Below are 12,599 nucleotides of genomic sequence, written 5' to 3' on the forward strand. Positions count from 1 at the left end.
CCAAGATAGACTTCAATTTTGTGATTTTCCTGCCCTAGCCTCTCAAGAACTGTGACTATAGACAAACACTACCACGTCCATTTGGATTGAATTCTAACAAAAGTCCCTATAGAATGAAATACAAGTCTAAGCATATTTGGCTTTGAGACTGACTCTGTAGTCATGCTGACATAGGAGCGTAAAGACCTCAGAAAGCGAGCCATCTTAATACCCTCAGGCACTCTCGATCTCCTGAGGGCCTAGAGTACCTGTGCGGCATCCCCATGATCACATAGTCCACTCCATTTGCACTTGACATATCAATGATTGTCTTGAGGGCAGGGATCAGCACCTCACAGCCTTCCAGACCAAAACGCTTCTCCGAGGACCACTTTCGCTGTAGGAACTCCTCAAACCTGGATGGAGAACCAAGTAACTTGAAGAGCAGTGTCCATAGGACCAGCCTCAATGTAGCATTCTCAGACGACAAGAGTGTACAATGGAGGGCCAACTCTATTCTGGCCAAACTTAACACATACTTGTGGCTATAGCCATTTTCATGCCTGGAGGACAGGCTATACACCCCTTAAACAGTCTGGGAGTCTATGGCCCAAACCACACCTCTTTTAAAAAAAATATTAAGATTTATTTACTTTTTATTTATATGAGTACACTAGAAGAGGTCATCAGGTTCCATTACAGATGGCTATGAGCCACCATGTGGTTGCTGGGAATTGAACTCAGGACCTCTGGCAGAGTAGTCAAAGCTGAGTCATCTCTCCAGCACCCCCCAAACCACACCTCTTTACCTGGTGGATCGTACAAGCCTGGCCAGCAAGGTCCGCTTCTCCTCATTGGTGAACTGCATGATTCCAGGGGTCTCAAACTTCTGTCGGATCCACTGGCATTGCTCCAAATCATTAATGAACATGAACTCCACACCAATGTGTTGGCAGTAGGCCATCTGTCCACATACATACAGGGACACAAGAGTCACTGGTTGTATTAGTTAGGGTGAACAGACACCATGACCAAGGCAAGTCTTATAAAAACAACATTTACTTGGGGCTGGCTATACAAACCATCACACTGGTGAACATGAACTGCATCCCAAGTGTGCCAGTAATAAGCCATTTTCCTGACCACCACTCTCTATACCAGCAAGGGTATGTTTGACCCAACCGCATTGTATGAAGATACCACTGCCCTTTTATTCAGGCCAGGGAGAAGCAAACTTCCTTTTCCCACCCGAGGTGCTACAACAGAAGGCAGAAATCAAGTTGCAATCCTCCTGCATGAGCCTCTCCCTAGTTCCGGAATAGGCCACACTTATCTTCTGAGGGCTTCTAACAGAGCTTCTTAGGATCTGGGTTATGGTACACTGAGAACCCGAGGGGTCAGGGCCAGGCTAATAAACAACAAGTTCATTATCTTCATGGGAAGTAGCAAAGACCATGCCAGCTTTTGGACTGGATCCTTTTCTGAGAAAGGTAGTCTGTCTTTACAGCATGTCCACCAGGCACGAGAGAAAAGCCAGTGAGCTGCTTGAAGACTTCAAATGCACTACGTAGACCAACTTGGCTTTGAACTCAGAGATTCACCTACCTCTGTCTACCAAATGCTTGGATTTGGATTAAAGGTGTTTACCACAATAATAATAATAAATAATAATAATAATAATGGCATGTGACACCGTGCCTGGGTAAAAGCGCAGGTCTTGAATAGACCTAACAAGTCTACTTGAATCACACCTGTGAAAGGAGGTAGCAGTCAGTTATGCAAAGGTGGAGACCAGCAACAGAGCTGGCTCTTAGGGAAAGAAAGTTAAGAAGAGAAGAGAAATAGACTATAAAACTGAAGGGATCTTGTAAATCCTCCTCAGGATGCCTAGCTCCAGTATTCTTGCACAGACTCACGGTCCTTGCTGAGCCTTTACCACCTATACTGCTATCTTGGAGGCCCAGACCACAGGTGTGAAAGTAAGCCAGGAGCAGCCAGGAGCTAGCAAAGGCAACAGCAGGGTGCCCAAAGCTGTGACATCACAGACCCACAACCTCAGCCATCCATCTTCAGAGAGCCAGAAGCCGAACACAAGCCCAGGGACTCCATCTGGTTTACACAAATGGGCCCACCTAGCATTGGTAGTTAAAGGCTTGTTGAATTTATGGTCAGGTGCCTGTTCTTTGCCTAAACTTCTGTTCACAATATACTACAGCTTTTGTAGCCAAGAGAGAAGTCATACTGCTGGGAAGACTTCTGAAATTAAAGGGGTTTTAACCGATCTACATGACATTTCTTTTTCCTTTTGGATTTTTGAGACAGGGTCTCACTATGTAGGCTTGACACTTTGCTATTAGACCAGGCTGGCCTCAAACTGAGAGATCTTTGCGCCTTTGCCTCCCAAGAACTTCTAAATTAGATTAAGCTATCCATAATTTAAGCTTTGAGTCAAACTCTCACCAATCTATTGTCATGTCTCAGGTTCTGCACATGATCAGCAGAATACGGTGTGCTTCTGTATAATTTAGCCCCGGAGCAGCTAGTAACACCAAGTGTCACAGAGGCCCTTATCTGCCTCTCACTGCCCTGTGTGGCCTGCTGATGGGGTAGTGCTGAGGACAGAAGACTTCCCTTGGTAACTACTGAGCTGACCCCTGCAACAGCTGTCTGTTGCCCAGGTCCATCCTTTATGCCCTTTAAGTCCATGAGGCAGAACTTCCATTACTGAACAACTAAAAGCTCAGAGAAAACAATTGAATTAAAGACTCCATCCAAACAACATTCTCCCTAACTTGTCAGCATTACTTTAGCCATTAATTCAGAGATACAGTTGGAGATCTGGCCAATAGATAATGTTTTTGTCCCCTCGATCCTTGGCTCAGTTTTCAGGAGAACTCAATTTCTTTTGGGAAGTTGTGTGAGTTTTGGAAACTCTTAGCTTCCTGCTCTAATGAAGCTAGTTTCTGGGGTTGAGAAGTACTACCTCTAGTTTCTTCAAGAGTTACCAGATGTGACAAACAGAGAGAAAAAGGGAGGTAGCCCTTGAGCATGCTACGGGCTGCTCACCCCTTCACACCAGGATACAGACTATTCAGGATTTACAATTTTATGAGAAATAAACAAGAGACATTTCTTTATTTTATTAAGAAATAAATAAGAAAGATGAAGGTTGGTACATACAGAAAAGCCAAGTCACTTGGGACATTGCTTCTTATGGGAGAACTGGCTTATATGGGGCATTATCTGTGTGGTTTGGATGAGATAACGTCCATGTCAACAAGAGCCAGAAGAAATATACGAGACCCCAGAAAGCCTAAGCTATAACTGTTGTCCACGGAATAATCCCAACTCGAAATAAGGAATGCATATAAGTCTCTCATTATCATACTGGCAGGGCTGCTGAACTTACATGTGATGTGTGCATGTGTTAAGTTGTGATACAATTAAACAGAACTTAGCAAATACATCTTCAGTAAGCTCAATTTTCCAAGTAAAAATAGATGAGATAAATTTTCCTATTTTATTTGAGCCAATATATTAAACATATCATTTCGACAGTTGAAAGTTATTCAGGCATTTTGCCCATTTCAAGTTCTCTAGGCTAGGTGGGCCTCAAACTCAAGAGTTCTGCCTACCTCTGCTTCCTGAGCGCTAGAATTAAAGGTGTGTGCTATCACCATCCAGCTTCCAGTGCTAATAGTTAATAGGTGGCTCTGATGAAGAAGGCAGGCTTAGACAGCATACTCAGTGTGGTGACAATAACACACAGGTGAGACCCAAAGTTAACTCACATTGGATTGCTCCTTAACAAGTCTAAGTTCACCACTCCTCCTACTGATACAGGCATGTGCTAGTTGGTGCTCTCCTGAGACGGGCCCACAGGTGAGGAAGCAAGGCAGCTAGCCTAGATGCTTTGGATGGATACAGAGTGTCCCATCTGACATTCGAATATTGTCTATACTTGTGCTAAGTGTAGACTTGGAACATGCAAAGGATGAGCTCACTGGAACAAACATTAACCGCTGGGGGACGGAAAGGCTCTGACTGAGGTGACCTAGGCTGACTCTAACGTCCAACCAGGGCAGGAGCCAGCCCCTCAGAGATCCCTGACTGTGACTATTTCAAACTGGGTTCATGAATCTGAATACCATAGCAGCAACATCTAATAATGGACCAAATCCACTCCCTTCTGAAATAGGCACCTCACTTACCCTTATATACTGAACAGTGGCAATGACCTGTCTGGGAGAGACAAGACAGGCACCACACAAGCAGCCCGACACAAAGCCAGGCTCTCAGCTACTGTTTGTAGGATATATAAACAGGTCTCTAAATACTAATAAAGTTTAGGAAGGAAGAAAAAGTAAAACAAGAATGGGAGAAATGAAAGGAAGGGGTAGAACAGGAGCAGCCACCACTGTGTAGTGCGATCAATAGCTCCAGGCTGTATAAGGGTAGAGGAAGATTTCCAGGGTAACAACTTGCGCCTGAAATAAAATCTAGAGGGGTCCAAAAATAGTTTTTTAAAAAAGTTTTTAATCAAAATGTAAGTTTCAAAAAAAAAATTTAAAAAAAAAGTAAGTTTCTAGCTATAAAACAGAAAAAAAAAATGGTTATCTTTCAGTTTCTTAAAAACACAGGACCAAAGCCAAACAAATAGCCAGGTATGACATCTGTTAGATTTTTCCAAGAACTGCTCTTACCTCCAGCCGACGGATGATCTCCCGAAGAGGAAGTGCTGGCTCCTGTCCCCCGATGAAAGTGGTGGTGGGTAACTGGAAGACCTTGTCAAGGTCAGACTCGTGTAGGCCATAGAACCCTACAGACGATGAGGGACAAGGCATAGCCATGCAGGGGTCACAGTTTATAGGAAGGGAAAAGAAATCCAAGATGCCCCAAGGAGGGAAAAAAAAAAAAAGAAGAAGAAAGAAAAATATCACATACCCCTGATGTATATGAAAACAAGCAATATTTACCATCAGAATCAGAAACCTTAACAATAATTACACACTAAGATTATTATTAGGTAAACTAGAATAAAGCTATTTATTATGCACATATTAGTCTAGTGTTTGGCAATTATTTACAATTTAGAGTTAAATTTATTTGAAAGTTCAAAGATAAAAGCCAATTTGGGCAGGTGGAAAGCGTCAAAAGAAATCAGTCAAAGGGTAAATAAAAAGTTAAGAGAATTATAGTAGAAAATGGGAACTGATAGAGAACAGCAGACCATACACATGAATCATTTAACAGTAATGTGCATACATATTACACAGTGAGTGACAAAGCTGGGGTCTCCACTGGGAGGGAGAAATAGTCACCAGGACCTAAGCAGCTGGTGGGAGACTGTTCTTCAGGATACACCTGGGGTAGCAGAGGAAAGGTTGACAGCTTTCAGCCTTGGACTAAGGGCAAGCATCTCCCTGGAGTATTTTCCCAAATTGCTAGATAGTCTGTGGTATTCTGCAGTGCTGTTACAGACCCAACCCTCACTTTCCCTATCCACGCTCCCTCAAGTAGTCACTGCAGGGGAGACGCCTCTTCATCTGAAAGCTGTTTCAAACTAGAAAGGACAGTAGGAGGCTCTGTTCTTCAGCATCGTGCTTATTTCGTCTTGAAATCAGTAAAGGAGCAACTATGAAATGACACCATGCCTTGGTTTCCAGTCTGGCGCTTACTCTGAAATAACACATCAATTCAGGAAGGGCAGCGAGCACATTGCACGGCGCCAGCACCTGAATACCCGCTGCCAAAACTTTCTCAGGCTCCAGAACTGAAAGCTGAGCCAGCAGACAACATGCAGAGCCCGAGATAAACAGTCTCGTTGTTTCTGCCTGCGTTAAGTACCTAAGCGCTGCTGTGAGACCCACGAATCAGGGAACCGAAATAAGGCAAGAAGCCTGCAAACACAAGCATGGACATGAGTCTCCAGGGTGACTTTTTTGTTTTGTACCTGACAGTTGTTATTTAGCTTTGAACTTCCCTTGCTATGTAGACCAGGAAGGCTTTGAACGTTAGGTAAGCTTTCTGCCTCTGTAGTGGAATTAGCGGTGTGCACTAACATGTCTGGTTGTCAGTCTTCAACATCAGTGGCCCAGGAATCTCTTCATGATTCTCATTCAAGCTAGGTTGGGAAATTACATTCTCTCTCTCTCTCTCTCTCTCTCTCTCTCTCTGAGACAGGGTCTTTGTGCATAGCCCTAGCTGTCCTCAAAACAGAGATAAGCCTACTTCTGCCTCCTGAGTGCTGGGATTGAAAACATGCACCACCATGCCTGGCTGGGGTATTACATCCTTAAGTCTTAAAAAGCAAGGTATATTTTTTCCAAGCCCCTTTAATTTCATTAAATCAAAAGGAAAAACCAAACCAAACCAAACCAAAAAAACCCAACTCAAACTAACCCCCCCCCAAGAAAAAAGCCCCCCAAGCCTGAAGGAAGCCGTGGTGAAAGCGGTTTACTTAGGCTCTCTCACTTGTTTCCTGTTACTGTATCATAAATACAGGACCAGCAGATACAGGTGTCTGGGAAGCACAATGCTCCTGCCTCTTATAACCCAGCTTGTAAGCTCCATGGTATTTATGGGAAAAAACTAAAATATTTCCTGTAGTTGTGTTTTTTTAGACAGGCTCATCTTTAATCCAGTAAGTAGCAGTCTCCTAAATGCTTTGATTACAGGTATGCACCACTATGCTTATTTAATATAGTTAATGATTTTTAAGAAACTTCTTAGGTTTACAAAATGCAGCCCAGGCTAGGCATGGTTATTGTAATCCCAACACGTTGGAGGTGAAAGCAAGAGGATCCAGAAATTCAAGATCGGTGGTGGTTTCAGGAAGACTGCATCTCAGACAAACCAGCAACAACCACCAAGTAAAACAAGACAAAATATCGGAAAATTCCGGATCAATGGAAGATCAGTAGATCAGTGTGTCAAAACAGTACACTCTTCAGTATAGGAAATATTCAGGTTGTGATTGATGTTGACCAGTCACGTATTCACATGCATATGAGAACTGTGTTGCTACACCAACAGCATGAAGGAGGCATATGCTCTCTGATGCTCCTTTAGGTATATTGTAATTCACAGCCCTTGGGTCTCATTGATCAGCGTCAGAAGTGTTGGACCCATTTCTACAGTCACTTGAGAAATGAACCACACACATGCTTTGCGGGGGGGTGGGGGGGAATCACTCTTTTCTTTTTTTCTTTACTAATTCTAACTACAAAATTTAGACTTTGTTTAAAATAAATAAATAAATAAATAAATAAGGTAAAAGAATCCTGTTGAAAGGGTGAAGAAAGGCAGAGATAGCCAGGGAAGTCCTGGGTTCTCTTCCGCTCCCATATCCCAGACAGGGAGTAGAGAATGAGCAGCAGAGAAATCTCAGGAAGTATAGACAACAAAGCCCCACAAATACTGCTCTAGGTGAAGATCAGGAGGGGACAGCTTCACAAGACCAGAAAACTTGAGACAATTCCTGCTGCATGCTGTCCCACTGTCTCTCACTAACTTGTTACAAGTCTGAGTATCCACATCGAGGCTTTAGGGAAGACCCAAGAATGAGTCTAAAACTACCTCCTCTCTGGGATAAAACAGGAACAAGGTAGTGCTCCTGACAGAAGTGTCCAGAGAAGGTCTGTTATGACAAACCAAATAAGATTCCAGAATTCACAATACCAAAATGTCTTTGTTTCTATTAAAAAAATTTCAAAACACACAACAGAGGTAGTAAGTTGGCTCCGTGGGTGAAAGGCGCTTGCCACCAAGCCAGATGAATGAGTTGATCCCCTGGTCCCATGCAGTGGGAGATGAGAATGGACACCTTCAATTGGTCTTCTGATGGCCACAGCCCCCCACACACTAAAAGAGCTGGGTGACCGGCCAGGCAGTGGATTCCAGAACTTGGGAGGTGAGTAGGAGGAATGAGGGGTCAAGGTTAGCCTCCGGTACACAGTGAATTTGAGGTCAGCCTGGGCTACATGAAAAAGCTGAAAAAATACAAACAGCAATCACCACTATCAACCTATTGTATAAAAATAGAAACGGGGATGGAGAGATGGCTAAGCGGGTAAGAGCACTGACTGCTCTTCCGAAGGTCCTGAGTTCAAATCCCAGCTACCACATGGTGGCTCACAACCATCTGTAACAACATCTGACACCGTCTTCTGGTGTGTCTGAAAACAGCTACAGTGTACTTATTTATAATAATAAATAAATCTTTGGGCCGGAGCCAGCAGGGACTGAGGAATCTGGACTGACCAGAGCAAGCGGGGTTGACTGGAGTGAGCAGAGGTCCTAAATTAAATTCCCAACAACCACATGAAGGCTCACAACCATCTGAATAGCTACAACAGTGTGTGCTCATAAACATAAAATAAATAAATCTTTAAAAAGAAAGAAAGAAAGAAAAAAGAAATGGAATCTTTAAAAGGTAGGCATAAAATCTCTAGCATAACAAATAAAAGGAAAGAAATGAAATGAAGCAGAAATATTTTGGCAGAAGTGGTGGTGCATGCTTTTAATTCTACATTTGGAGGCAAATAGGAGGATCTGTGTGAGTACGACACGAGCCTGGTCTATGTGACAAGATCCTGTCTCAAACAAAACAAAACCCAAAACAAAAACTAGAAGCAAAACCAAAGCAAAAATTTCAGAATGAGTGAGAAGCAATAGCCACACTCATCCCAGAAACAGATGTTAGAATTATCTAAGAGTTAAATAAAGCTATCACAAAACCATCTCAATGAGTAATTATAAAAGTGACAAATTGAAATCCTTAGCAAAAACTAAAAACATATAAAAACATATTAAAACAGGGGCCAGTGAGATGGCTCAATAGGTAAAAGTGCCTGCCACCAAAACCTTATGATGGGAGATCTGTCCCCAGATGGCAGGAGAAAGCCGACTCCTACAAAGTGTCCTCTGACCTCCACAGATGCACTATAGCACGTGTGCCTGCACATGTACACACACAGAAGAATTAGTAAATACATTTTTTAAAAAGGAAATAAAAACCCCACAAATAAATTCACTAGACAGGTTCAGTATCACAGGTAAAGAGACTTAGTGAATCTGAAGATGGAAAAACAGATGGATGAAAGCGAACATTAAAAAGCACTGAGGAGGGCTGGCGAGATGGCTCCGCGGTTAAGAGCACTGACTGCTCTTCCGAAAGTCCTGAGTTCAAATCCCAGCAACCACATGGTGGCTCACAACCATCCGTAATGAGATCTGATACCCTTTTCTGGAGTGTCTGAAGACAGCTACAGTGTACTTACATATAATAAATAAATATTTAAAAAAAAAAGCACTGAGGATATGTGCTCATGTAATTAAGGATTTTCCATTCTTGTGGGGCAAATTTCTGAAAGTGAGTACCCGAAAGGGTACTTAGAAAACAGCTGAAAACTTCCTTAAATACATCAAGAGTTTAACTCCCAGGTTTAGAAAGTTGATTGAATCCATAGGAAAAGGCACTGATGCCAAAATGTGTAACTTGAGAAAATTTAAAACAAAGGAGAGTCTCCACTTACAGAGAAAAACAATACAAAACAAAACAAAACAAAAAGAGATTTAGAGATCTTCTCATCATAAATCCTAAAAGCTAGAAAAAAGTGGTATGTTGCTCCATAACTGAAAGAAATCATATCTGTCTACTTCGAATCCTGCAAACAAAACAAGGGAAAATTAAGAGATTCTCAGGTAAGAAAAACAAAACCCCCACAAGAATCAGCCAAGAGCACAAAGGATGGTCTAAAGGAACGGGCAAAGGGAATGAATTCTTCAGACAGAAGGAGACAAGAAAAACAAGCAACCTCACACAGAAAGCAAGCACACAAGACAGGAGCAGATATAACAGACGCTCTTGTTCACGGATGAGGCAAATGTCTTCAACAGTGTTTGCTGGGGCTCCATTTCACATGGATGAAGGAAACATTTAAGACAAATACATTATACATGGAGATGAAAGGAGGCAAGTTTTTCACTCCTGCTGACCTGAGGTACAATGACATAAGTAGATGGTAAGTTAGTCTACACTGTGTAATACATACAACAACTACAAGAGCTATACGATAGATATAGCTTTATGAATATCATAAAGATGGGGGTTTAAAATAAGAGTTTAAAAATCCAGGGGCTGGTTCAGTGGGTAAAGGTACTTGCCACACAAGACTGACAATCTGGGCTTAACTCTTGGAATGCACGTGAAGGTGGAAGGGGAGAATTCAGTCCTCAAGTTGTCCTCAGATCTCCACATCTGCATATGCCCCTCTCCTGCCCTTCATTGACACATTTTTCTAAAAATTCACAGTTGATCAGAAAGTTAAAGCCAACATTCTTTTCTTTTTTTTTTTTAAAGATTTATTTATTTATTATAAATAAATACACTGTAGCTGTCTTCAGACACTCCAGAAGAGGGAGTCAGATCTCGTTAAGGATGGTTGTGAGCCACCATGTGGTTGCTGGGATTTGAACTCTGGACCTTCAGAAGAGCAGTCGGGTGCTCTTAACCGCTGAGCCATCTCTCCAGCCCTAAAGCCAACATTCCTTTAACTGTTTTGCAGGAATAATGACATAAGTAGATTTGGCTTATACAAAATAAATTGGAATTTCCCCAGGAGTTTCTTCCCGGGCAAAGGAAAAGGCTGAAGCCTAGTGTCATAGCGGTCACTTGTCTCTGTGAGCTGTCAGAGAGCAGCCCTGAAATGATGATGCTGGGGCAGCTTGGCCAGGCTTCTGGGCTATGCAGAGCTCTCGCCCGCCCACCCACTTACACCTGGACTTTCTGTTAGGACCCCAGAGATGATCTCAGCAGGGTCACTTCGCTCTTATTTCCAATGTGAGCACACTGAATACACCTTCTTTTGCTGTCTCTCACCATTGCTCTCTTTCTTTGATTGGCCTTTGGAGGATGAGCAGCTGAACCTAGCTTGTTATGGCCTCCAAGGCCCTGGCTGACACTAACAACTCCATAACAAAACTAGAAATACAAAAACCAGCAAAGTATAAAATACTACACTTACACTCTTAATATATCAGTAACCACACTGAATACAGATAACATTAAATAAAAAGAATTGGTAGAGCTGGGCGTGGTGGCGCACGCCTTTAATCCCAGCACTCGGGAGGCAGAGGCAGGCGGATTTCTGAGTTCGAGGCCAGCCTGGTCTACAAAGTGAGTGCCAGGACAGCCAGGGCTACACAGAGAAACCCTGTCTCGAAAAACAAAAACAAAACAAAAAAAAGAATTGGTAGAATAGATTTTTAAAAACTGACAAAACAAAAACTCCACAGAAAAACTAGGACCTAAGCACAGGATCATTTATAAGAAACTTATAATACTGTGACATGAATAGACGGAAAATATTACAAAAATATGTTCTGCAACATCAAGCTAATACAAAGTAGGGAATATAGTATCCGATAGAGTAGACTTCAGAGTAAACATTACTAGTAGTACAAAAAGGTACATTATGACAAAACAATCAATACAGATACCGAGAAGACAGCAATTCTAAATGCACAAGCAGCAGACTTTGTATAAATCTAACATATTACAAGCTTGTATTCCCAACACTGAGGACAAGACAGAAGATTGCTACAAGTTTAGAGGTTAGCCTAGGGTAACCAACAGTTGAACAGCCAACTGTTCAAAGCCAACTGGGCTATACAGTGAGACAATGTCTCAAGGAAAAAAAAGCTACAACTATCTGAACCAAAAATTAATAAGAAACTCAAAGGAGAAATGGACAAATCTATATAGGTAATTCGAAGATTTCAAAAGCCTCTCTCTTAAGAGTATTTTTTAAAAATCAGAAAATTGGGGGCTGGAGAGATGGCTCAGCGGGTAAGAGCACTGACTGCTCTACTGAAGGTCCTGAGTTCAAATCCCAGCAACCACATGGTGGCTCACAACCACCCGTAATGAGATCTGACACCTTCTTCTGGTGCGTCTGAAGTCAGCTACAGTATACTCATGTATAATAATAAATAAATCTTTAAAAAAAAATCAGAAAATTGTTATAGATCTAGGAAAACAAGCTTCAAACAAGACCTAACTGATGTTTACACAACATTCCACCTAACAACAAGCAACATTCTTTTCAAATGACCTTAAGCCACACATCAAGACAGATGACAGAATAGGCCATTAACACTAACAAAATATGTAGAAGGATTGAGATCATAACAGAATCAAATTAGAAACCATTAACACTTAAATATTAACACTTCTAGATAAACCAAAGGTATTCAAAATAATACAAAACACTGATATAGGGTAGGGGAAGGCACTGAAGTTATCAAAGCTTTTGGGAAATCTAAAGGAGTACCAAGATAGAAACTTAAAGTAGAAAAATATATACATCTGAAAACAAACAAAAAGGCTTTAATCAACAATCTGTTTCTAACCCTGGCCTCAGGACTAAAAGAGAAAAACAAACAAAAACCAACAGACACATAAAAACTAAAAGAGCAGAAATCAATGTGGTTGAAGAGCTCAAAACCGTGAAACCCCAGAGAAACAAAGGACTGCCCCTCTAAGATCTGTACACAGACATGCCCTTTGTAAACAACGGCAACACAACTAACAGGGTGCGAATGAAACCTGATGTCAC

The 12,599-nt window shown here is 41.9% G+C and overlaps 1 protein-coding gene across 8 annotated transcripts in view; it reads right to left on the reverse strand.

The window, feature by feature from the left end:
- Ogdh (oxoglutarate dehydrogenase) overlaps positions 1 to 12,599 on the reverse strand; it is a 64,395-nt gene that overhangs the window by 16,807 nt on the left and 34,989 nt on the right. For all 8 annotated transcript variants that reach the window (XM_021177870.3, XM_029484255.2, XM_021177876.3 and 5 more), the window contains 3 exons: positions 4,683 to 4,798; positions 789 to 943; positions 249 to 395 (listed from right to left, as the gene is read on the reverse strand). In XM_021177870.3, coding sequence (XP_021033529.1) covers positions 249 to 395; positions 789 to 943; positions 4,683 to 4,798 — 418 coding nt within the window. The remainder of the gene's footprint in view (positions 1 to 248; positions 396 to 788; positions 944 to 4,682; positions 4,799 to 12,599) is intronic.

Source organism: Mus caroli, unplaced genomic scaffold (genome assembly GCF_978045245.1).
Source record: "Mus caroli unplaced genomic scaffold, Mus_caroli_1 scaffold_13, whole genome shotgun sequence".
NCBI classification, from domain to species: domain Eukaryota; kingdom Metazoa; phylum Chordata; class Mammalia; order Rodentia; family Muridae; genus Mus; species Mus caroli.